Raw genomic sequence first — 25,372 nt, 5'->3', positions numbered from 1 at the left:
GAACTAATCGAGTCCACCACTGTCACATCCCTCGTGGCAAATGCATTCTTTTGTTGTTCAGGGAAAAGAAACGCACTTTGTTGGGCCCCTTCAGGAGCTCCTCGGCCAAGGTGGGGAAAGGGAACCAAGTCAGCCCCAGGGTGCCAGCCGGGCAATGCCAGCTGGGGGCCGGCGCGGCCCGGCGGGTGGAAGATGGACACCCGCGCCCCGCCCCTGCTCCCCGGGGAGCCCGGCGGCCGCGGCTCGGGGAGGTGGGGACTGCGCGGGGCCGCGCTCCCGCCCTCCTCGGCGCCGACCGACCGGCAGGCGGCGGCGGCCCGCGAGGGGGCGGCGGCTTCGGGCTTTGTGGCCGCGGCGCGCGCGGCGGGGCCTGGCCGGCCGGGGGCGCGCCGCCGCCGCCCGGCGCTCCGGAGCCCGCGGCCCTCCCGGCCGCTCAGCCCGCGACAGGAGTCGAGGCCGCCGCGCTCGCGCCTCGCCGGCCCCTCCCCGGGTCTCCGCGGCCGCCGCGCCGCCCCCGCAGGTAGGAGGCTCCAGGCCCGGAGGGCCGCGGCGGGCGGGCGCGCGGGCCGGTGCGGGGCCGCGGGCGGGCCTGGCGGGCTTTGGGGCCGAGCCGCCGCGACCCCGGTTTGCAGGCCGGGCGCCAGGCGGCTACCTCCGCGCGCCGCGGCGGGACTTGGCGGGCGGGCGGGCCTGCTGCGTACAAAGCCCCGGGGCGCGGGCTCAGCGGTGCTCCTGGAGCTGGGGAATCCGGACCCCTGGGTCGGGAGTCGCTGGGGAAGAATCCAGGTGACCTGCAGTGCCGCGGTCCTCCAGCCCCGGCTTCCTCGCACGCCGCGCTCAGCTCTCCGGGTTTCCATACTTGTCTCCATCGAGACACCCTGTGCCCTACCCAGGGGTGTAAGAGGAGAGAGCCCCCCACTCGGAGGATGAAGAGCATCATCCCTGCCGACTGACCTTGGGGAAGCTCCTGTACTCCGAACCTGGGCTGCCGTTTCTGTAATTGGGGGGCGGGGGGCGTGATGTAATACCTCTCCTCGGGTACTATTGTGAAAGATATGTGTGTCCAGGATAATAGCTTAATTCTGAGCACTTTCTATGGAGCAGCTGGCTTGAATTATCATTAAATCATCGCACTGGTGCTATGAGATAGCTACTGTAAATTACATGAAAAATCTTTATTTAGAAGTAGGAAACAGAAGAATTTAGCTGTGCTCTTCTGATTCTGGAGAATGGATGTTAGGTGTGGTAACATTTAGAGTACAGATATTCTTGCCGTACTTAGAGTGGTTGTAGGATACAGGGATATATTTATCACACATTTAAAACCAGAGGTAAGATAATAATAGGGGGGCCATGAGGTGTGCATTTCAGCATGTCAGAAAAGACCATGTGTCCCCCAGGAAATTGTTGAGCGTTAATTAAAAAGCATAGTTTCTGAGTTAAGATTGAGGACTGCTGTGGGAATTTGGAGATAGGAGTGGAGGGGAAGAATCCTAAAACCCTAGAGACAATTTAGAGGAAGGGAGAAGGGTCCAGCCCATCCTCCCAGCAGCATGCTGGACCAAGTCTTTCAGCCAGCCTTTAGAAACCAGGGGCGGGTGCCCCCTGGGAGATCACAGGTTGTCTCTTCTTACTCTGGGGCAGGACAAAAGGGTATTCAGAAGGAATGCAGGCCCCTGACTAGGCAGGCCTCTTAAAGTGTCCTTGTCCCTTCTGTGATGCCTGCACTTCTTATAATGTGTTTCAGAAGATGGGGATGCTCACCAGGGCTAAAGATTAATAAGAGGCTTAAAATACCAAGGACTAATTGATGTAATGGAGGAGGGTGTTTGAGTTACATTCACTTGGTTAGAGAAGCAGTGGGCCCCAAGAGATTGTTTTGAGTTTCATTTTGGAATGGAAAAAACTGGAAGACTTTGAACTATGAAAAGTCCAGGGATACACTAGGGGAAATGGTTTGGAAAGAGAAGCTGGCTGCTTCAGCATACCCTCTGCAGAGTACCTGGAAGACTTCAGTTTGCAGTTACCAAGAAGACAATCTGCCCTGTTCCAATGTCTTACATAAGTGCTGCAGAAAGTCAGGCAAGACTATAGTAAAGGCAAGTGAACAGAGTTCTTGGAGAAGTGTGCTTTATTTTGAACTAGGCCTTGAACAGAGGGCATTTGGGAACACAATGTGGTGAAGGTGGTGAATACCAGGCATAGTGGAGAGTAATTGCTTTGGAGAGATAGTTGATATATGGTTGAAATTCATTTCTCTGCCATTTTTTGAGCATCGTAACTTTTTCCTGAGGATAAATAATGTTATTTTTCAAATATCTAGCAGAGAACTCAACAAGCACTTGTACTGTTTTCCATGTCCATTCAACGAACGTCTGCTGAGCATCAGTTGTGTGCTGAGTCATATGCTACATGCTGGGATTCAGAGATGAATCAGAAATTAGCCCTTAGAAATTCCCCAGACCAGGAGGGAGACCTACATGAAGAGCAAGTTACCAAAAAATATGAGAGGTACTCCCAGGCATCCACAGTTGGTAGTGGGCTCACGGAAGAGTAGCTAATTCATTTGATAAGAGACTTGGGGCCAGTGTACTGCTAACAAGATGAATATGAGACCTATGACAGATCTTTTGAGTGCTCCGTTACCTCCTAGCTTTTATCTCTTGTATTCTATCTTGTCTTTGCCCTGATAGTTCCTCTCAAGAAAAAAAAATCAAGCCGCAGTGTGTGCATAGTTTGTAAGCTGCTTCAAACTCATTTTAAAAGGAAGCTGTTATAAATTAAACAAACACAACAGCCTGGGCATTAGTTGAGGAAGGCTTCAGAAAAATCACATGGGAGCTGATCCTCGTAGGATGGAAATGAGTCCTGGGTGAACCCTGGGGTGAAGATTTCAGCCAGAGGAAGCCTTGTGTGCAAAGAGGCATGAGAACATGGCAGAGTCAAGGGCATGGGGTGAGTTTAATCTGATTAAGTTGAAAAATACTGAGAGGATGGGAGGGGTGGTGAAGTGGGTGCTATAATAAGGGTCAGATCCAGAAAGTCCCTGAACACCAAGTGACAATATGGATTTATCTGTCATTTAGGGAGGGGGAGAGATGTCAGAGGTATACAAACACACCTGTGGCTTGATTACTGTGTTGTAGGAATATCCCTCCTATGGTTGTGTGGAAGATGAGCTAGAAGTTTGGGAGATCATTTTAGAGATGAGAGTCTGACCTCAGCCATGGGTGATGAGAATGGGAGAGGAGGGAATAGATACTGAGTGAACATACACTGTGTTAACATCTGGTTGCATATATTGAAGAACACACTGAGGTTTCTGCTTTGGAAGTCCAACTTGATGTGGCTGAACTCCTCAGACATCAAGGAGAGGTAGGGGAATAATTAGTTTGTTTTTGACTGTGGAGAATTGAAGATTTACGAGGTTCCCATATTGGGCTGCTAAATAGAGGTGGTTGGGAAATAACTGGCAATGCAATTGATGCTAAGGAGAAAAGATAGGACCCGGGAGAGAGGTTCTCCCTGATAGCTCACTTTCTTTTGAACAAACACTGCCTCTTGTGTATGTGAAAGATACACATGAAATGTAGTCCCAAGCCTCAAACAGGGGAGATCTTTGATGTGGATAGATCCCAGTGCTGAGTAATTCCCAGAGTGCTGTGGTAAGAAGTAAATACATGGTACCCATGGTCTAGAGAAGACCCAAGAGCCAATGGCTGTAGCTGAAGTGGCGGGTGTGGAGGAGGGTGTCCTCAGTAAGAGAAGCAAGCTGGAGTGGGAACACCTACAGAAGGGCACCTTCTGTATTTTGGAAGTGCTTTCTGTGGAGGATGCAATAATATGATTTCAGAAGCATTTCAGGGAAGTCACTAGGTGGGGGTGGTTTAGGATGGAGCTGTTGGGGAGGCAAAGGAAGGAGCTAGGACTTTTAAGAACCCTCATCTGGATTTTAGAGGGGACTGTGAGAGTGGGAGGACAAGGGAGGGGATGACAGGGCTCTTGCCTTTAAATACAAGGCTGATTCTGCTCAGAGTTGCACTCAGACACAGATGGTAAAGACGAACTATTCAAACTACATGGCTGCTGGGATGGGTGGGCAAGGGGAAGAGGAGGGAACACATGAGAGGCAAGTTTGGTACTGGGTTGAAGAATGGAAAATCCAAAAGCAAAGAAAGAAGGTGGAGGGGCGGAGAGGACATGGGGAGTGGCCACCTGGGGCAGACAGGTCTGAACATGTGAAGATCACATGAGATCAGGAAGGTTCATGGCTGTCATGAAGCTCTTGAAAAAAATGGCATTTCTACTTCTTTTTGGACTGTGATGGTATTTATAAGAATAAGCCATAAAATGATATTTTTATGATGAATCCCTTATAAAAGGAGAAATTTTACATAGTAGAACATCTAGCTATATAATTAGTAAAAATTACAAATGGCAAGCAGGTGGGTCTACATATATTCCACAAGTGTTTATCAAGTGTCTACTCTGGGGCTGGGGATATAGCTCAGTTGGTAGAGTGCTTGCCTCACATACATAAGGCCCTGAGTTCAATTCCCAGCACTACAGGAGGAAAAAAAAAAGTTTCTACTCTGTAGCCAGTTCTCTTCAAAGAGCTGTGGAAAACAGATCACCTCACCTATCTTAGCCATTTTACCTGGAATTGCTTAACTTATGGAATTAAATCTGTGTATGGGCCTTGAAGCAAATAGCAGGATTGTGTGAGATCATTTCCTTGTGTTGCAGTGTTCTCTTTCATTGGCCAGTAGCTCCACTAGCCTTACAAAAATCAGAAAATACCACCCATACATCTTTGGCAGCAAGCTGTAGAAGTCTGATTGCAGAAAATCAGTAGTGTCAGTAGTAGTGCTGAAACTCCAGCACTGGATTGGACTTCAGGGAACACCCCATTTAGTTTTTAAAATAGTTTAGAGTTGAGTTTAGAGATGAGGAATTGACAGGGAAGAAAGAGGACTTGCCTAATGTCACAAAATGATTTGGCAGAGTTGAGAGCAATGACCTTAGTTTTCAAATGATATGTTAGCTTTCTGTTGCTATAACAAAAACCTGAGACAGTCAGTTTATAAAAAGGAAAGGTTTATTTTGGTTCACAGTTTTAGAGGTTTTAGTCCATGATCGGTTGGCCCTGTTGCTTTGGCCCTGTGGCAAGGCAGCACGTTGTGGTGGGGGCATGTGGCAGAGCAAAACCACTCATCTCATGACCAGGAAGTGAAGGAAGAGAGGAAGGGGCAGGGCTCCCACTAGGCCTCTGCTCTTACAGCTTCTACCACCTCCCAGTAGCACCAAGCTGGGGATCAGGCCTTTGGAGGGTACTCAGATTCAAACTGTGGTAGGTGGGATAATCAGTAAGTCTTGGGGGAACCTAGCGCAAAAGGGATCTTGATGGGAAGGAGTTCCAAAAGGGGAGAGGGCCCGCAACAAACCATGAAGATTCGACTGGAGTCTTTCCTCTGTTAAAAGGCCATGAGAAGCCGCTATTTTGCTATGAGTCTCAGTTTCCTCATAGAAGCAAGAGGATTAGACTAAGATCCTTTTTTTTTTTTTTTAAGTTTTAATATGTTAGGTTCTAGATTGTTTCAAAGAAAGGTTTGAGATGTTGAGTCAGCAGGATAGGAAACAGCTTTTATCATTTGAGAACAAACTGATCCCCTACCTGGCGGATACCCTGGGGAATAGGTGCCCCATTTCCTCCAGCTCACTTACCACTTCTCCCTGTGTTGTTAGTCTCTCAAGTTGTGGCCCTGCTTTGTTCTAAGACTAATTCTCTTCTAGAGAATTAAGGAATTAAGATTCCTATTCTTGGACCTCCTCCATCCTGGAGTAGTGTCCACAGGCTCATCTCTATCACCCTACTTACCATACCACAGGATTCAGCCTGTCCCACAATGCACTGTGTTGTGTTACATCATTATGGGACCATGATCTCCTCATCAACCTTCAGAAATGCCATTCCCTCTGACTCCTGCACAGGTTAATCCTCATGCATTCCATTGCCCTGCTCTTGCTTTATCCTTCACCCTAGTGTACACACAATCCTGGTCATTCTTTCCTTTATAACAGTCCTTGGCATGTACCTCCTCTCCATTACCGTTGTCCCACTCAGAGTCCAGGCCTTCCTTTCTTTCTTTCTTTCTTTCTTTCTTTCTTTCAGAGAGAGAGAGAGAGAGAGAGAGAGAGTCTTTTTTGTAGATGGACACAACACAATGCCTTTATTTTTATGTGGTGCTGAGAATCGAACCCGGGTCCCACCCGTGCTAGGTGAGCATTCTACCACTGAGCCACAATCCCAGCCCCAGGCCCTTTCTTATCCATTTTTTTTTTTTTTTTCTGAAGTATCTCCTTCTACTCTTCCTGCTCATCTCCTGTTCATTTTTACAGGTCTAGCACAATGTCCTCTTGTTCATGAAGAAGGCAGATTCACCTCTTCCCTCTCCTGCCTTTTCACCCAAGGCGTGTGGTCCTCTGTTAGGTTGTCTGCTTCAACCTGCCTCTTGCTGGCTGTAGATGTTGGTTTCTGCACGCCAGTGCTCTTCCTAGGCTGCAGGATTCAGCTGGCTTTTATCTCTCATGTATTTAAGGGCAGCGCTCAGCCTTTGGCAGGCATGCATTCAATATTTGTTGAATTGTGTGTATATGAAATAAAAAGCCCATAAGTATATGGTTTATATATATATATATATATATATATATATATATATATATATATGGCATATAGACCACTGTTCTACTTTTGGAAACAGTCTGATATGTGTGGGAGGTGGGAAAAGAACTACAATTTATTGAAGCTCTAATCTATGCTTGTTTTTCACTTGCATTGAAAGACTGGTGCTCAGGGAGTAGGACAGGTTGGGGGGCATAAAATCCATTTTACAAATGAAGCATTGGAGGATTACTGGCTCATTTAAAGTTACACAGTCAAGTGGGTGCTGAAAGCCAGAACTGAACCCAGATTTTCTGCATCTAGTTTACTTTAGGAGCCCTAGTTCATGAATATCTTGACAACTGCCTAAGCCAAGGGGCCACAGCTCTTCAGTTATAATGCCCATTAACTTTAAAGAACTTCTTTTTCTACCAAAGGAAGTAGAAGCAAAATCTTTGCCAAATTTCTCTAGTCTTTGCTCAGACTTCAAGATTTGGTTTCACCCTTGGCTGACTAAAAAATCATTAGAGAGCATACCTAGTCTTCTCAGGCTGCCATGACAAAATGTCACAGATTGCATGTTTCATTTCTCATAGTTTCAGAGGATGAGAAGTCCACCGTAAAGGTGCCAACAAGATAGGTTTTGTTTGAGACCTTTCTCTTGGCTTGGGGGTGGTTGCCTTCTCACTGTGTGCTCAAGTGACCTCTTTTATGTGCAGAGAGAGAAAGAGAGATCTCTCTTCTTTTGGGGGGGGGTTACTAGGGATTGAATCTAGGGATTCTTTACCACTGAACTACATTCCCAGCCCTTTTATTTTATTTTATTCTTGGTAAATTGCTTAGGATCTCACTAAATAGCTGAGTTTGCCTTGAACTGGAGACCCTTCTGCTTCAGTGTCCCAAGTTACTGAGATTATGCTACCACACAATTGGTGTTTTTTCTTATAAGTGCTTCTTAACACTTATTAGCATTTACTAATCCCATAGGACTATGGCCCCAAACTTACGACTTAATTTAACCTTAACTACTTCCTACAGTTTTCAGTCTATAAATACAGTCACACTGGGGCTGTGTTTGAATTTTGGGAGCACACAAAAATTCAGTGCTTACACACCTGGGTTTTTGCCTTAAGGTATAATATTAAATGTACCTATTACAATCTTCTGGTAGTTTACTCAGTGTTAGTGTTTTGGGGATTGTACTAGTCACTTCCTCCTTATTCTTTTATGATGTTAGAATTGTGCAGTTTTAGGGGCTGGGGATGTGGCTCTAGCGGTAGCGCGCTCGCCTGGTGTGCGTGCGGCCCGGGTTCGATCCTCAGCACCACATACAAAGATGTTGTGTCTGCCGAGAACTAAAAAATAAATATTAAAAATTTCTCTCTCTCTCTCTCTCTCTCTCTCTCTCTCTCTCTCTCTCTCCCCCACTCTCTCTTAAAAAAAAAAAAAAAAAAAAAAAGAATTGTGCAGTTTTATTTAAACCTGTCTATGGGTCTTTCTTTCTTTGCCAAATCCAAGGGAAACTTTCATTGTATTTGGATTTTGTTATTTTATTGACCATTTTTAACTGAATGCAGCTTTTAGTGTACTCTGTTTTTGGGTGTGATAGTTTACACACGATAGGCAGTTTTACACCTGTGTAAAAATGTAAGCATTCATTAAATGTTTATTGATTGTCCACTTTGTGAGGGTCACTGAGCTGCTTGTTGGACCACAACCATGCACAGGAAAAGGTAATGTATTATCTAGCTGAATAGCAGGTGTAAAAGAATTGCTACTGAGCAGAATTAGAGGGCAGGGAAGACTAGTTTATCTCTAATAAAAACTGATGCAGCAGGAAATGCTCGTGGACATTGCTGAATAGTTTTAAAGCTAAAATAGGATTTCCAGCCTGGAAGTTAGTATTAATAAACTTTGCTGGTGAGAGCTCTTACCTTGGGAAGCACTATTGTACTGAGGATTGTCCTTTGGGTGCTCAAGCAGAATGCTAGAGTTTCCCTGGGGTGTGGGCCATTTTCAAGCTCCATGAGATCTCTACAGTTACTTTACAGACATGGTTCTTGCCAAATCAACAGCAGAAATTGTTTTGGAACTCTGGAGTGAGTGAGGTACCCTGTGCAGGGGCTGTTGGGGCCTGGGTTTGAGAGATGGAGGGAGGAGATGAAGAAGACAAGAGGAATAACCAGGTGGGGAAGGGGCAGGGAGGAGAAGAGCCAACAAATGGAGATGGGCAGAGCAGGCACCACTCCCTAAGTTGCCCTACCCAGACCTCTGCCAACTGACAACTAAATTGCTAATTAATTGACATAATTTGAGAAAGGGAGTAGAGGCTGTCACTAGGTCTGAAATAAGCGAACTAAGCGGAGGAGCATGGGCATTGGGCTCAGACCTGAGGATCCTAGTCTTGCAGCTTACTGTGGCAAGTTACTGAGCCTCAGGTTTCTTCTCTGAGAAATGGAAATAATCATTGGCTAGTAGAGATAAACAACCTATTTATAAGATTGCTGAGAATCTATAGGGAACCTTTGGGTTATATTGGCTTGTACTAGAATCCCTTTATAGTCCTATGGAATGCAACCACAGGGCCCAGGGAGGACTGCTGTCCTAAGAAATTAAACGAAGTAAATTGGTAAGTCTGGATTTACCTAGTGATTAAATAACAGTTTAGTTAATAGACTATTAATGGTCCCCAGGTTTTGGTAATTCTTAGTATTTGCTTTTGAGAGCAGTTGCATAATTTCTTCTGGTACTGTATTTTTTTTTAAGCAAAAAAACTGAGGTGTAACAAATGATGCTCTTGAGCTATTTTTGGGAGAATTGTATGATATAAAGTATGTGATATAGCATGTAATCCACAGTAAGAGCTCAATAAAAGTTATCTACTATTACATCATTGCCATTATCAGGCACACCCCATTGGCCACACTTAAGGCAAAATCCTTTGTGAAGTTGAGATTCCCCCCAAGTTCACCACTGCCAGATAGCAGCTAGTGGTACTGCACACATTTTGAGGAAAAATTATTAAATTGCTTGATATTAATTCTGCGTAGTTTCAATTCTATCAAGTATCACAGGGGTTTGCCTAAGAATGTGGCTTATTTGCTTGAGAGCTGCAATCCATATAATATTAGACAGTAAAGTGATAGTTTTTACCTCTGCAGATAGCATAGAATTTAAAAAAATGTGTTAACCTTAAGAGCAAAGCATACTTATAATCCCAGTGGTTTGGGAGGCTGAGGCAGGAGGATCACAAGTTCAGAGTCAGTCTCAGCAGCTTAGTGAGATCAAAAACAACTTAAATGAGACTCTGTCTCAAAATAAAAAATAAAAAGTCCTGGGGACATGATTAAGCACATCTGATTTCAATCCCTGGTACTAAAGACAAACAAACAAACCAAACACCAAAAGAGTAATTGAAATAGGGAGACAGATATGCTTTCGTGCTGTTAGTATGAATGTAAGTTGGTACAAAATTTTACAAGGACAAATTGATGGTTATCACAAAATATTTGATATTTTCATCTTCCATGGCAACCCTTCCCTTTCTAGGAATTTTTCTTGAAGAAATCATTGAAATAGGAAAAAGATTTATTTCAAAAGTATATGTAATATATATGTACACATACACACATATATAAAGTACATATAAAATAGCATTTTATATATAATAAAACAAAATAGAGAGTAATCGCTTTTCCCCCTGTGGATCAGAGCTTTCTGAATCCTTAGTAGCAAATTCTTAAAGAGTTGGGGCATGAGAAAATTGTCATATTGATATTTCTGTGGTAGAGGAGTTGGGATCGGGAATCAGGTTAGAATTTGCTCTTGAAGCTTTGTGGTTTAAGAACATTCAGTGTACCCTTTGATTTCATAATAAAAACTACAGAAAGTAAGTTGAACATGGACATTTTGAAACATAGAAACTTTATAGAAGAGATAGATTGTGTAGGGCATGCATTAATAAATTTCAGTTTGGGAAACATTTCTTTGTTGAATGGAAGAATTGACAAAGGTGAAAAATGAATTTAGGATCTTTCAGGAAGAAGGGGCCTGCATTGGGGTCTTGTTGTAGGGAAATTAGAGTAATGTGATCAAAACACATGTTGGGAATTTAAGGGTATAGGGACACATCCCCAAAGATAAATGTCCTTTCATTTAGCATTGCTTAGGATCTAGGGCCAACCTGCCTTTGACATGTGTTTAAATATCTCAATTTTTAATATCCAATGTACCCAGTGTGACTGGGAAGAGGGGTGCCTGGTAGGTGGAGACCCTGATCACATTAAAACTTCATTCCAACCTTAACTTTTGGGATGAGGCAGCTCATCATGAGAAACCTTGATAAATTTTGTTGCCCTAGTGTCAAAGTCCACATTCTTGACCCCAATTTCAAAACTCTGATCTGGCCTGGTCCTCTGCAGCCTCAGTCTGATCCAATTACAGTAACTTCTCAGGTAGAGTGTGTGAACAGCTGGCATATACTAGTGTGATTTTAAATCAGTGTACCATACATTTAAAAGCCACAGCTTCCCCTCACTCTGACTCTTTATTGTAGAAATTCTCAAACATACTCAAAAGTGGAGAAAATAATGAATTTTGGTGTACTTACCACTCTTGTTCCAAATGTCCTACTTTTAGCTAGAAGGACTCCTTTCAAGTTGTTTCCTAATTCTTTAGATATGGACTGGCCAGTTTTGAATGGACCACGTCATTATCTCCATGCTTGCCTGTTACTCTGAAAGATTGAGGCTTTGGAAACATAGGAAGGTTTGGGAGAAGGTTGGCCCTTTCCAGCAAAGGGACAGACAGTGCTCACTCTACTGCTGCCATCAGCACTGTTTAGCTACCTGTTTCTATCCCAGTGGAGAGTTTGAGCTTATAGGAGCCTCCTCTGATTAGAAGATGTGGGACACACACACAGGTCTCAGACTTAGTGGACCTTTACAATGCACCTTGTGTGTGAAAGATGCTGACTCATCTCTGTAGGGGAATGGCAGGGTGGCCTCAGGGGTTAAAAGATTTGGAGCCATTCAAGGCAAGAACCCAAAAGATAGCTGTAGAATGATGTTAAGAACACCAGACTACTGGGACAAAAAAGGTTCTGGACTTTCCAAGTCACCATCTTTATGATCTTGCGCAATCTCCTGTTTCTTTCTAGCCCTTGGCTCCTTCAGTTTAAGGTGGGACAGTAGATTCAGTCTCTAGGTGTGCAGGACCTTTTCACTTCTTAAATTATAGAAGTAGTTTGCATAATAAATTATACTTAAATTATAGAAATGGTTTATATGCTTTTAAAATTGACCCTCAGACTTGAGGGATCACAGATTCTACCCTTATTTTTTTTTTCTTTCTTTTTTTTTGATACCAGGGATTGAACTTTACTACTGAGCCACATTCACAGTCCTTTTTATGTTTTATGTTGATACAGGATCTTGCTAAGTTGCTTAGGGCCTTGCTAAGTTGCTGAGGCTGACTTTGAACTTGCAATCCTCCTGTCTCAGCCTCCCAAGTTGCTGGGATTACAGGTGTGCACCACCCGCCCAGCTCCACCCCCTTATTTTAAAGATGAATCTCAGTTTGCTCTGGGAGCATGACCTAAGGTCACAGATATAGTGATGGAAATATCAGATCTTTGGAGTAATTTCTTTACATTCTGAAATCTTCATAGTATTTACATCTTCCCTTCTGTTTGATTGCACAATGACTTCTCTTATGTTCATCTGTGACAAAAACTTGAAAAAGCCATTTAGTACCAAAGCTGTCTGACATTAAGATTTGAGGGGAATAATCAATTCCCTCACATTAAGCAGAAATAAATTAAGAAATCAAAGTGCCACTTAGTTGTTCAACTTTTCTTTTTTTCTGTTACAAAATATTCATAGTATGACTAAGACAAAGCACCTACTAGAAAATCTTGGAACGTCTAAAATCCAGTTCCTAGTAAATTTCTGAATATTCTCCTGTGAATCTTGTTATTCAACATTAATGGAAAAGAAAGTACTGATCCTCTTCCAAACAAGAGAATCAAGTCAGGAATTAAGCTTAAGTGATTTGCCAGCACTTTTATTGCAGAGTTGGTAATTTTTGCTTCGAACTTCCCTTTACAGGATAGCTAACAGCCCAGAGAAACAGAGTGGAAAATGCAAAACAACGAAATTATAAAACCTGCCAAATACTTCTCAGAGTTGGAAAAGAGCATCTTGCTTGCTTTGGTAGAAAAGTACAAATATGTGCTGGAGTGCAAGAAAAGCGATGCCCGAACTATCGCCCTCAAGCAGCGGACCTGGCAAGCGCTTGCCCACGAATACAACTCTCAGCCCAGCGTGTCGCTGCGGGATTTCAAACAGCTCAAGAAGTGCTGGGAGAACATCAAGGCTCGGACCAAAAAAATTATGGCCCACGAAAGGAGAGAGAAAGTGAAGCGAAGCGTCAGCCCACTGCTGAGCACCCACGTCCTGGGGAAGGAGAAGATCGCCAGCATGCTGCCTGAGCAGCTGTACTTTCTGCAGAGCCCGCCCGAGGAGGAGCCCGAGTACCATCCTGATGCCGCAGCCCCAGGTACCGCTTGTAATTGAAAACGGGAGGAATGTGTTGACATGCAAGTCATATAGTGCATAAAACAAAGTATTTGTTTAAATCCTTCTGCCGTCTCTCTTAGAGATTTTATTATCACTTAAACATAAGGAAAAATTAGGGACTACATTAATAGAGCTGTTATTAATGAGAAATATCAGTTGCTTATGTCAACCCATTTCCAATATATTAAAGAGAATTTGATGAGGGTTTATATTCATTCACTCACTATTTTCTCAAACAGTATATTTTGAGGACCTGTTATGAACAAACCAGTGTGGTAAGCCTCTCAATTCTGACTTAAAAGACAAAGTACAGAGATTAGTATAATATAGCAAACATCCATTTGGCATTCATCCAAATTAAAATCCCATGTTTCTATCCACTATAATATTGTGATCTAAAGTTCTAATTTGTAGCACTTTAGGGATTTTGAAAAAACATTTTTATTTTAATATGCTTCTGTTGACAAAAGCAAATATGAGATACATAATTCCAGTAAAGGAAAATAATATAATTGAAGATTATATATGAATTGACCTGTTCACTGCAATTTGCAAAAGTCACTATGAAGCAGAGGAATGTTTCTGGGTGTTACTCATAAGGTATTCCAAGGACCCAGCAAGTACTTGCCCCAGAAAATCTGGTTCTTGGCTTGCAGGATCAGAAATTCACTTGTCAGTGTCCCCAGAGTAGATTGAGCTCTGAGGGACGACTTCTGTTAATTAAAAGTTACCAGAAACTATCTGAAACCAAGAATGTAATCTGTGTAGAGTGAAAAAAGTAATTACCAAGTGAACCAAATACATGCTTTTGATTAGCACTTCTTTTTTTTTTTTTTTTTCTTCCTCTTCTGTAGGCAGATCACACTGGGAAGCTAAACTATGATCAAAAGTTTGCTTGTGAACATTTGGCTGAGGTTAAGTTCAGGGAGCCAGTTAGGTAACCACAGTGGTTAATGTAATGGCCCTCTTGCATCATTTTCCACTGCAGGCGCCTAGTGCCTCGGTTTTGATTCTTGGGTTCCCAAGCCAGGCTGGCTCCTTAGCAGACAGTGTTTTCATAGACTCTACTAACTCTCTTTTCCCTCCCTGCTGTTTCTTTGGGCCTGCTGAATGACAGGGTTCTTGCTTTGTAGATGCTTCTATCTTCAGCTGATCTTTCTCCCTCTTGCTGGCCTCAAAGCTGTTTAGCCTCTGCAAGGCAGCATAGGAAGTAGTGCTGAGGTGGTGGAGAAAGCGAATCAGCTTAAGTGATTTTCTGGCTTTCCACATTGCTTGTGTCCCCTGGGCTCTGTTGCTGAGGAAGATGCTGGGGTGAACTGCCTTCAGTTTATTTTGCAAATCTGTATTCTAGATTCTGGTGTATTGATTTTATAGGGTCATCCTTAGGGGACAGTCTTATGTCCACATTTTCAGAATCTGGGATAGGATCTAGAAAGTTCATCCACAATTTTTTTTTCCTTTTTTTTTTTTTTTTTAAAATTATTTATGTATCTTTATTTTAGGCGGACACATTATTTTGTTTTTATGTGGTGCTGAGGCTCGAACCCAGTGCCTCACGCATGCTAGGTGAGTGCCCTACCACTGAGCCCCAGCCCTAGCCCCTCCTTTTTTTTTTGAGAAGAAATTATGTAATTCATTTATTCATAATGCACTCTATAAATTTTCAGCAAGAAGAGAATGAATATAGGTTCTTAATGTCCTTCCTGTCGTGATGTTTGCTAAGATCACTTGTAAAATAAATTTATTTTAAATTAGATGCTTATACCTATGTAACACTGGAGACTTTTCTTTGCTCCTGCTTTTTTTCCACCCAGTACTGGGGATTGAATCTAGGAGGGCTCGATTACTGAGCTACATCTCCAGCCCTTTTTAAATTTTAAGACAGGGTCTCACAAAATTGTTCAGGGTGGACTTCAATTTGTGATCCTTCTGACTCAGCCTTCTGAGTTGCGGGGATTACAGGTCTGTACCATGGCACCTGGGTCACTGGTTCCATGGCGCCCAGCCAAATCCTGTCTACTCCTGTTTCACAGTGGAGAACCTTAGTGGTTAGTCCGTTGGGAAGTGTCCCCAAAGTCATCTCTTAGTACTATTAATTAAGGTGTTAGAATTCTTTCTACACATTAAAACAGCTGTGAGGTTATTCCACCCATTTGTGTTTCGATTTATTTTCAAGAAAGAAAGAACAAAAAATAAAAGATTAGAATTGTCAATCATCCCTTCTGGGACTTGGTGGAGAAAAGGTTGAAAATCTGCTATATATGGTTATGGCCCTCCTGGCCTCCTGTGTGTTTTGACATATGGACTATGTGTGTGTGTTTGTTTTACCTGTGTTATCTCTAACACTGCACTGTCCAGTACAGTAGCCACAAGCTGCAGGAGGCTCATAAGCACCTGATGAGTTGGTAGACCAAACTCAGATGTGCCATAATAGTACACACATTTTGAAAACAGTACTACAAAAAGAATGTTGACTATCTCATTAAATTTTAGATTGGTGACATATTTAAATGATAATATTTTAGATACATTGGATTAATATTACAGAAATTAGAATTTAAAATTAATTTAAAATCAATTATGTAACATATTCTATTTCTATTGACAGTTCTATTATAACATCTTACAGGGTTGCCTCTTAACAGAATTAGGGGCTCAGAGATTTGCTGGAATTTATTATAAAAATGTGAGGCAGGATGGAGCCTAGCAGTATTCCACTAGGGGCCTCCCTCCAACTGTGTTTCAATATGAGACAGTATGAACTGTGTCATCTTGATCACTGTCCCCTGGATATTCTTAGCTTTGCCAAGGACTTTCTTAAAATGTACAAATTATACAAAATGTCCAAATTGTACAAAATGTCCAAATGCAGTTTGAACACAGTGACTTTAAAGTTTAAGAAAAATAGGAATGTAAAAAAATAAAAATAAAAATAAAAGTATTTTTTTCCATAACATATTAAACAGTTTACACCCTGCACATTTTGTGATCTGTGATAATATGGCCTTGAAACTTATTTTCCATTATCTTTGGGGATCAGATGTGGAGAATAAACTAAGGGAGCCATCCAAATTTGCTAGGAGTGACTGGGAAGTAAGATGATAGTCCAGTACATTTAAGGAAACTAAGCCTCTGAGGTATCTTAGGATAATTTATATTTAATTACAAATGTATTTATTTTCTCTATTATAATTAAATAAAGAGAATATTTTTAAATAAATTCAATTATCATCATCACTGTTTAATCCAATCCCATTCTTTTGGGGACTCAGGTACAGAGGGCTGAGTTTCATTTCCAGTCGAGGTACAACTACATTATTGGTCTGTGAAAACCCCCTCTTTTGTATTAGTTATGTGTTCATCCCCTTTTCATCTCCATTCCCTACTTTCATTCTCTTCTCCTATACCCAAATTAGTCTAGTCTGCTTGAGTATTATTTCACATGTATTTTGTATGCATATATTTTTAACCTACATAGATGAAAAATTGTAGATATCTCTGCTTTTGCATTTTCCACTTAGGATAATGTTTTTAAGATCTATTCTCAATGTATACGAATTGAATCATTTCTTTTAGTTATGGCATTATCTCTCATAATATGTATCCATCCTATCTCATTTATCCATTTCTCCATAATCTGGTTTCCTTTGTTCTGTTGAGAATTGCAGATTGGCCGGTACACAGTTTCCTCATAGCCTTTCACTGCTGTGTAGGCTTTTCCAGCTAATGCTAAATTTACTCAAAGCTCAAGTGAAAGAACACCCTCTTGGCTGTGTTCTCAGTCCCAGAAAAGCTTTCCTAACCTTTTTGCATAAAATTAAGTTGTTTTCTACTTTGGTTGGTTTGGTTTTACTTGGGAAAGAGATTATTATGTGGTGTTTGTAGCAGGTTGCTATTCCCAGGCTAGCCTTTTTCCAATTAGGGGAATATTCTTCCTATCTGAACACTAGCTTTTATTAATTGGAGCTAACATGTTTGAAAGTTGGGTTTCCTACTTTAATTCCTATCTATGCTAGCCTTCTCAAGAGGCCTATCTTTCTTGAAAATATGTTTGTTAGTGCTCATTTTAAAGAATAGTCTTAAAGTAGTTATTTGTTTGCTTCCAGATATGAATATACTGTTTGAATGTTCAGAGAGAACTTTTGGAAATCAAAATTTGGAATACATACTGATATTCTTAGTAATAGATGGCTTTGTAGTGGATACAAGTTTGGGGCTGTATTTTATAGTATGTAAGTGATCAACTGAGCAAGCAGAGTCGTGGGAGGCTGAGTTGAAGAGGTTGAGCTTAGATTTTGAAGTCATGTAGATTTGCATTAGGATCCTGGCTCTTTCAATTAGCCAAATGACCTTGGAAATTGTATTTGATTTTCTATAATAATACCTCCCTCTGAGTGGTGTTGTAAGGATTAGATAAGGAAATGTTGTAAAACACTACTCCATACCTGTTTCACCATTCAGAAAATGGTAGTCGTCCTCCCCCTCCTCTTCCTTCTCCCCTTCCTCCTCATGTCCCCAAAGCCTAGAATTGCTGAGATGAAAGTGAGCATTTAGAAATTAGTAGCAACAGCAGCATTGTGAGAGGATGAACTTTAAGGACTCAAAGGAATACCTAGAACTATCCTCTGGAATGAAATTTAAAAGCCACAAGGGTAGAGATATCAGAAAATGTCTAATGTGTCCAGTCTTCAAAAAAATATTTTCAGATTGAAGACTAGAAGGAAAATGGGTGAGGTAAGACTTTGTGGTTAATGCTTATACCCCAGGTCCTCTGTCCTCCCTGTCAGCCCTCTCCCATTCCTTTGTCCTGTGCTTCAGTCACCGCTCTGGAGCACTGTTCTTTCTCCATAGTTGTGTTGCGGGGAGGGACATGATCTGCTGCAGCCAGTTCAACCTGCATGCATTTCTTACATGCCCAGCACTGTCCCAGACTCTGTGCTAGGTTCTCCCTGAGTAATAGACTCAGAGTATTTAGAAACCTGAAGGGTAGGTAGCTAAACCATCTCTGGATCAGAGGAGAGCCCAGAAGGCAGTGGGAACATAAAGGAAGGGGATTGAATTGAGGCCAGAGCTGTTGGAGTTGGAAAAGAGTCCTAGGGAGACCTTTCATTATCTCTGGCACAGAAGTTCTCTCTCTCATTTTTAAAACTAATCTTCCAAAAGTAAGATTTTTACCTGTTCTTTAATCTTAATTAGGAACTAGTTATAGTTGTTACCTTACCCCTTGGAGTGAAATAATCTAAACAGTATCCATTTTACTTTTATTAACAGAGTATCACGAATTAGGTTTCCCCCAGTAGCCATTAACATTCCCAGCATCCTGTCTTCCAGAATAATGGAGTGGACATAATAATGTAATCAACTCTTAATAAATTGGTATTACTTTTCTCTAAGGAGAAGATTCTCATTATTGGAAATGTAAAGCTTCTCAAGAAAGCCTTGGAGTCACAGCTAGACAACTCCATGGGTTAGTGGAATTAGTGGTTTCCCTATTGAAATTCTCTAATTAACACTAATGTCATTATCCTATAAAAATATCAGTGCAAACATGGCACCTACCAAAAGTAGCATCCTTTGCATCCATGTGCTCTTTTCCTTTTGTATTCAAGGGTTCATCACAATAAACATTACTAGGCATCTACTGTGTCCTGGAAAGTAATTTGTGCCCAATGATAAAAGAGATGACTAAAGCCTGGTGCATGTTGAGTGCTGTAGGAGGAGTACCTATAAAGAAAGGAAAGATCTGAGGCTTCACAGAGCAAGCAGCATTGGTCCTGAATGAGTAGGAATTAGCAGGAGTTGAAAAAGGAATGGGGTGGGGGCCGGGGGGCAGTGAGCCCAACTTCAAGCTGAGGGTATAGTGAGACAGAATTATGAAAAGCAGCATGACTTTTTCAAGAATGTGAGTTTTTGGTAGGGTTAAAGGGTGCACAAAGTATTTTGAAGAGTAAAGCAAGAATGATAAAAGGAGGTTGGAACCAGATTTTGAGATTACTAAGGGTGGATGGAGAAGAAAATCAGAGATGGGAACCTTAGGGGAATATGAAATGGTAACAGGTGGGTAGAGAGGAGTCTCAGTACATCCAGGAGACTTGAGCAGCAGTTGGAGAGGAAGGAGACTAGAAAGATGCCAAGGAGAGAGCGGTGCTCCAGAAGCCAATGGAAGAAAGAAATTTCAAGAATTGTCGAGTGCCAAGGAAGAGGCTAAGTAAGGGGGACATTGACAAGTGTCCTTGGGATCTGAATATTGGCCCCATATAGCAGTGCAGTGGTAACAGTCAGGTGCAGGAGATGGAAGAGAAATGGTGTGGGAGGGAGCTAAGCCAAGAATATAGACTCTTCTTTCTAGGAAGAGCATTCGTAAGATGTCCATGAGGGCTAATGCCTGTGAACAGGAAGTAGCAACCAGCAACCATGCTTTTGAGGAGATGTAGCAGAAGTGTTGTAGCTGAATGAGAAACTGGCAAAAGGTGATCAGACTAATAGAGAACTTCATCTGAAGACCCACATGGTTGGCCCTGTACTGTGGTCTCCTCCTCAGAGTTGTGCACATTTCAGTTTAGGATCTGTATCATCATCACAAGCTCTCTGATTCTTGATAAGTACTTTCTCGACCACTGTGCCCACAGTTTGCAGTTCTAGAAATAACATAACAAAACCCTTTATCATTATTAAGGGGAAATTGCTTTTGATTCCTGGGGTTTTTAAAAAGTCAGGTGTGGCCAGGTTCCTATAGACATGAAAGCCAAAGTAGGCACTATTTTAGACCCATCCTGTAATGAGGCACCCTATCATTTGAGCTAGGATTGACTTTTTTCTCTGCCTGTAAAATCTTTGAACATGTTTTCTGCTACTGTTTTTCAGAATCATTTGCTGTTTCAAATAGAGAACTGTGCGATGATGAGAAAGAGTTCATACATTTTCCAGTATGTGAGGGGACCTCTCAACCTGAACCCTCGTGTTCAGCTGTCAGAATAACAGCCAATAAAAACTACAGGAGCAAAACCTCTCAGGAAGGTGCTTTAAAAAAGATGCATGAGGAAGAACACCATCAACAAATGTCCATCTTACAACTGCAGCTGATACAAATGAATGAGGTGCATGTGGCCAAAATCCAGCAGATAGAGCGAGAGTGTGAGATGGCAGAGGAGGAACACAGGATAAAAATGGAAGTTCTCAATAAAAAGAAGATGTATTGGGAAAGAAAACTACAAACTTTTACCAAGGAATGGCCTGTTTCTTCATTTAACCGGCCCTTTCCCAATTCACCCTAAGACTTTGGGGGTGGCTCCCTTGTAATTAATCTGTGTTGGCAAAGGAAATCTGGAACATGAACTTGCGGTCAGTAACCTGTAACAGAGCTACAACTAGGAAAATTAGAGTGGTAGTAGTCACTTATTTAAGAATACATTCAGGTAAACAGCTGCACCCTATGTACCCCTTAAGTGGCAACGAAGCTGTTATAGTTTCTGAAAATTATCTCTGAGTGCTATAATTCTGAATGTATTGTCTCTTAATTAGAATTCATATAAGAACCATGTGTGAGTGTTGTATCTTTTTTTTAATCAAATGCAAGTGTGACTATAAAGGAGTGTGGCTGATTTTTTTCTTTTTTTAAGCAGACAACAGAATTTTTCTATCAAATGAATGCTTTCCCCATTGAAAGTGGCTGTCCAGGGTGCCCACACATTTCTCCAGTGACTGTGTTATTGCTCAGAACTTGCTAGAGGTCTTTAAGGAATTTCTGCAAGAGCTGCAGCACCTCTTTCATTTTTTCCAGTGTCATCCTCTGAGTGTGGATTTTCTGTTTCCAAAAAGCCCAGCATTTGAAAGGATAGTTTCTAATGTGGTTCATAAACTGCCTTTTAAGGCTCTTCCCAAAAGAGGAATTCCAAATACTGTCTCCAATAGTAGAGAGTTTTGTTGGGAACTAAGGATGTAACAACTTTGAGGGAGAAATGTTTATTTAGGTTTCTACACTGTTATGTTTGTTTTATTAAAAAAAGACTTGGAATTTTATAGTCACACTGTGTATGTTTTTTAAAGGTGCTACCTTCTCAACTGAGCCCCTGTTTTTTGTCCTGTCTCTCTCCTTCCTCCCAACTTTGTGCTACTGAGTTCCTGGTCACCTTGCTTACAGTCTCCCAAGAAAAAGCTCTTCCCTCCCCATGCTCATGGTGCTAGAGAATAGTAATGCTGTGGAGTTGCCATTACATGGTTAACCTTGCCTTTCTAAGATTCCATTATCAACATATGTAGAAGTATGGATTGATAAATGGATATTTTGATTGAGTTGTGTGCAGCTGCTCCTGTAACCTAGTAGTAAAAACAGTCCTAAGAGGAGTAGGGGGAGCAGTCCTAAGGGCACAAAGTGACATTTCAGTGCGGAGCAGATCATTTATCTCTGATAATGAAATTTCAAGGCCTTGTGGTGGGGAAGGAGGAGTAGATGCAGCAGGGGCTTTATAAGGTAGGGTAGGGCTAGGAGTCGGGGTCTAAGTCCTAACCATGTCTCTGCCTTAAGCTGCTACTTGACCTTAAGTTCTTGGTGTGGCGTTTCCTGTCCACAGAACAAGGGAGCTGGGCTAGACAGTGTTTGGAGTCTGCTTCAACTCCTTGGCCATGATTTGGTTTGTGTAATTTGGATGAGTATCAGCCTACATCACGATTGCCTGGAAAGCTTGGGTCAGTGGGGAACAATCGTCTCCTGCAATGGCTAAGCTGCTGTCCTTGATAATTTTTTAAAATTTGAGTCCTGGGGACTATAAGTTCTGTAAGGTACATCTGGACTGTGATTTGTGCTCTGGATGGAAGGTAAATGGGTATCAATTTACTTTATACAATGCATCATATTTTAAATATCTTAGAAGAATTGGTTAATTATTTTAGATCCTATAATGAAAGACTAGAAGATTAAAAGAGGAAGGATACTTTTATAAGGATTTCTGTCCTTAATTAATCAAATGGACCCTTTAGAGAATGAAGCATCCTAAAGTCTCAAGCTTAAGTGGTCTGTGAAAGACCTTCTCCACATCCTCCTCCACATCCATGCCTTCAGGATTAGGATAGGGAACAGCAGGTCCTAAACACAGATAGGAACTGAGAAAAGATTGCCTTTGTTTCACCTATTAATTCATCTTGTTAGTATGCACATTCTGGAGTGAGGACTGAGATTTTGCATTTCTAACAGGCTCCCAGGTTATACCAGTTCTGCTTGACTGGTTAACACACTTCTGAGTAGCAAGGGTTAGAAGACCCTATGAAGTTTTAATTTATCAATCTTAAAAAAAAAAGGAGGTGGGGGGCAGTACAGTGGTGGGCTGGTTATTGTGTTTGCTGTAAGAACTTATGACTTAGACACACAAACAACAATGTAGAACAACACACAAAATGTTGGCATACAGTAGTATATTTTAATTGAACTATAAAAGCACTGAGCTAATTTCTAACTGAACAAATAAAGGATAATTAAGCCAGCAGCCTAAAGCACCTTGCTCTACTGTTAATGGTATTTATGACTTTATAACAGTAGTTTGCAATGTTGACTATGCATTAGAAGCAGTATTTTATAAATAATTAATCCCACTGGGTCCCACTTCCAGAGGATTCTGATTTAGTTCACCTGGGTCGGGGCCTGGTACTCTGTAGTTTTGGGGAGCCTTATAGGTATTTATGGTGCATAATTGGGATTGAGAACCACTTGCGTAGAGTTCACAAATGTGTCTCATTTGATTCTTAATCCTGTGAAATCCTGCAAAAGAAAATGATGCCCTGAGAACGACCTGGCACCAAGCCTACAGCTAGTAAGTGCAAAGCAGAGCCTCAGCCCCAGGTCTTTTAAATCCCACCTGCCTGCCTTCAGCCCTTCCCTTGGAGCTACATCATGGATTTGTTTTATCCCAAGTCAGATCACATTAGGATACTTCTTATAGCATTCATTTATGAACAAGTACAGAACATCCCAACTCATTTCATTTTTGAGCTGTTCATTACCTGATATGGAAATGCAATAACCATTTCTTTGCAGGTATTGTAGGGAATAGACAGATAAATGTTAAGACACAGTTCACTATCCCCTACTAGGGCAAATCATGGGCACAGCCCAGTTAGGAGGTAAGGCTTATAGAGAGCTCTCACATAGTTGGTCAGTGTATGTCTTCAAGCACACTTGTAGATGAGAGCAGGGATCTAAGAAGCTTGAAGGAAGACCTCGTGAAGGAGGTGGCATTTGCAATAAGTTTTTAGGGTTGCCATTTTGGCAGGTGGAAAAGCATAGGAATTTCACTAGATGTAAGGTCCAGTTGAAGATTCAAGATGAGACACATAAATGGGAGGCAATGAAGGCATAGGAATTTCCAAGTTGGGCAGTACCGTGATCAGAACTGAACTCCAGGAGGAAGATTAGAAGATGAAACTGTGAGAGAAGACTGGAGTCGGGGATGTCAGGTAGGAGGGTTTGGTCCTGGTTAGGATGAGATGAGAGGAGGACCCAGAGAAGGGTGTAATAAAACCTAGAGAGAACAATGTGAAGGGTATTGCTGAAGTGGAATCAATAAGGCTTGGTGGTTGTAATTGCTTTTTGGGGTAATGAAGGGCAAGGTGTTAAAGCTAGATGCCTGAAAAAATGATGCTGTGATTGAAATACAGGGAGGAATGGTATTTGGGCTCTGACCTAGGAAAGGCCTAGACAAACTAATGCTACTGCTGGCCTCTCAGCCTCCACCCATATTTTCTTGGGCTATCAAATCTTTGCTCTGATGTTTGCCTCTCCATCTGCCTGTGTTGTGTTGCCACTTTCCACCTGTTCATATGATACTAGCCCCTCCCTGCTGGGTCCTGGGTCACCCCTCTCATTTAACACTGCCTCTGCCATCAATACTTCCATTGCAGTTGGTGGTATGCCATTCACCATCTCTTAGACTGGCTCCATGCTAGAACAATCAGAAAAGGTACCAAGGAGCATTGGCTGGGAGGGGTTGGTATTCCTGTGTATGCTTCTCACAGCCTCTTTACAAAAATCTAACATGGAATCCTACACTATGATGCATCAAAGATTTAGGAAATATCTTAGGATTTTGCATGGAGAATCTTAAGATGTGTTTTCATTTTGTTTCAGAAGAGACTAGCAGAGCAGAGGAAGAGAGGTGGCATAGTGGGAGAGTGCATTTGAGTTGTCAACAGTTTCTGCAGTGTCAGGTCAATTATATCAGCACTTGGTCTGGACCAGAGGAAAGGAATGATTTTGCCTCCTGGGAATGTCAGAACGACCTGATAATTATATTTGGCAAAGCCACGAGGAATGGCTCTGTAATGTCATTGCTAAGAATGACCCTTTTAATAGCATTTCTGGATGCCTGAGCTTTTCAGACGAATGACACTTCATTTCTACTGTGGCTTTCCTTTCTGTTGGACTGGTTCCCAGTTGGTCCTATTGTTCTTCTCCCTTGCTTTGACATCAGTCTGGGTTTTCTCTTCTGTCTTACTTCCCCACCCTGTTTCTTTAGCCCCTCCTGTACTTAGAGCATCTTCCCCTCTCCCATTTGGAGGTGGAAGCATGTGAGAATGTGTGGGGAATGCTTGCCAAAGGACAGCATGGTCAGCATCCAGTATCAACAAGGTAACTTTCAGAATTAGCTAGCCAAATCATGGATGACTCATTTCCATGCTCCACCTGATACTTTTGTGTTAGTGGGACTCAGAATGTGGGAAAGGTCATCAGTGACCTGTGACTGCAACAGATTCTTTTTCCAGTTGTGCCATATATTATGCCCTTCAATACAATCTACTAATCTCTGTCTCAGTTTCTCCATCTGTGAAAGTGTTGTAATACTTATCTACCTCCCTTGAATGTTGTGAAGATTAGTATATGTTGGTAAAGAACTCTTAAAATAAAAAATGATGTCAAGCATTTTAACATTATTGTTGTCATTGGGATAGGGTTGCCCCCTGCAGGGGAAGTACTCCAGATGTTCCATGGTTTAGGAATACCCAGTGTGTAAAACTTCTATAACAAATACGAGAGTGCAGTGATTTTCTTTATGAAAGATTTTCAACATTCCTTAATGTTGGCATTTCTTTAAATAGTACATTGGTGCATTTACAATGAGATTCAATTTATAGAAGTGTGATTTAT

General features: G+C 41.9%; 1 protein-coding gene across 2 annotated transcripts; it reads left to right on the top strand.

The window, feature by feature from the left end:
• The first annotated feature begins 396 nt into the window (after nt 1-396).
• Nucleotides 397-25,128, top strand: Msantd3 (Myb/SANT DNA binding domain containing 3). Of its 2 annotated transcripts, none has more exons than XM_076845751.2 (3): nt 397-520; nt 12,769-13,219; nt 20,104-21,487. In XM_076845751.2, exons 2-3 carry the CDS (start codon nt 12,802-12,804, stop codon nt 20,511-20,513), a joined length of 828 nt encoding a protein of 275 aa, XP_076701866.1. In that variant the 5' UTR covers nt 397-520; nt 12,769-12,801; the 3' UTR covers nt 20,514-21,487. The 2 variants fall into 2 exon arrangements, with proteins under 2 accessions (XP_076701866.1, XP_076701867.1); XM_076845752.2 differs by lacking the exon at nt 397-520 and adding an exon at nt 2,771-2,955 and having other exon boundaries at nt 20,104-25,128.
• The last annotated feature ends 244 nt before the right edge of the window (nt 25,129-25,372 follow it).

This window comes from Callospermophilus lateralis, chromosome 2, assembly GCF_048772815.1.
Source record: "Callospermophilus lateralis isolate mCalLat2 chromosome 2, mCalLat2.hap1, whole genome shotgun sequence".
NCBI lineage: Eukaryota > Metazoa > Chordata > Mammalia > Rodentia > Sciuridae > Callospermophilus > Callospermophilus lateralis.
Note: the sequence above shows the minus strand (reverse complement) of the source record. Positions and strands in the feature narration are given on the sequence as shown.

What these genes read in the sequence shown, in the direction of transcription:
- Msantd3 (XM_076845752.2), top strand. Translation starts at nt 12,802, where the DNA reads ATGCAAAACAACGAAATTATAAAACCTGCCAAATACTTCTCAGAGTTG. An exon ending in TCCTGATGCCGCAGCCCCAG is followed by an intron (nt 13,220 to 20,103) that starts GTACCGCTTGTA and finishes ACTGTTTTTCAG; the next exon opens with AATCATTTGCTGTTTCAAAT.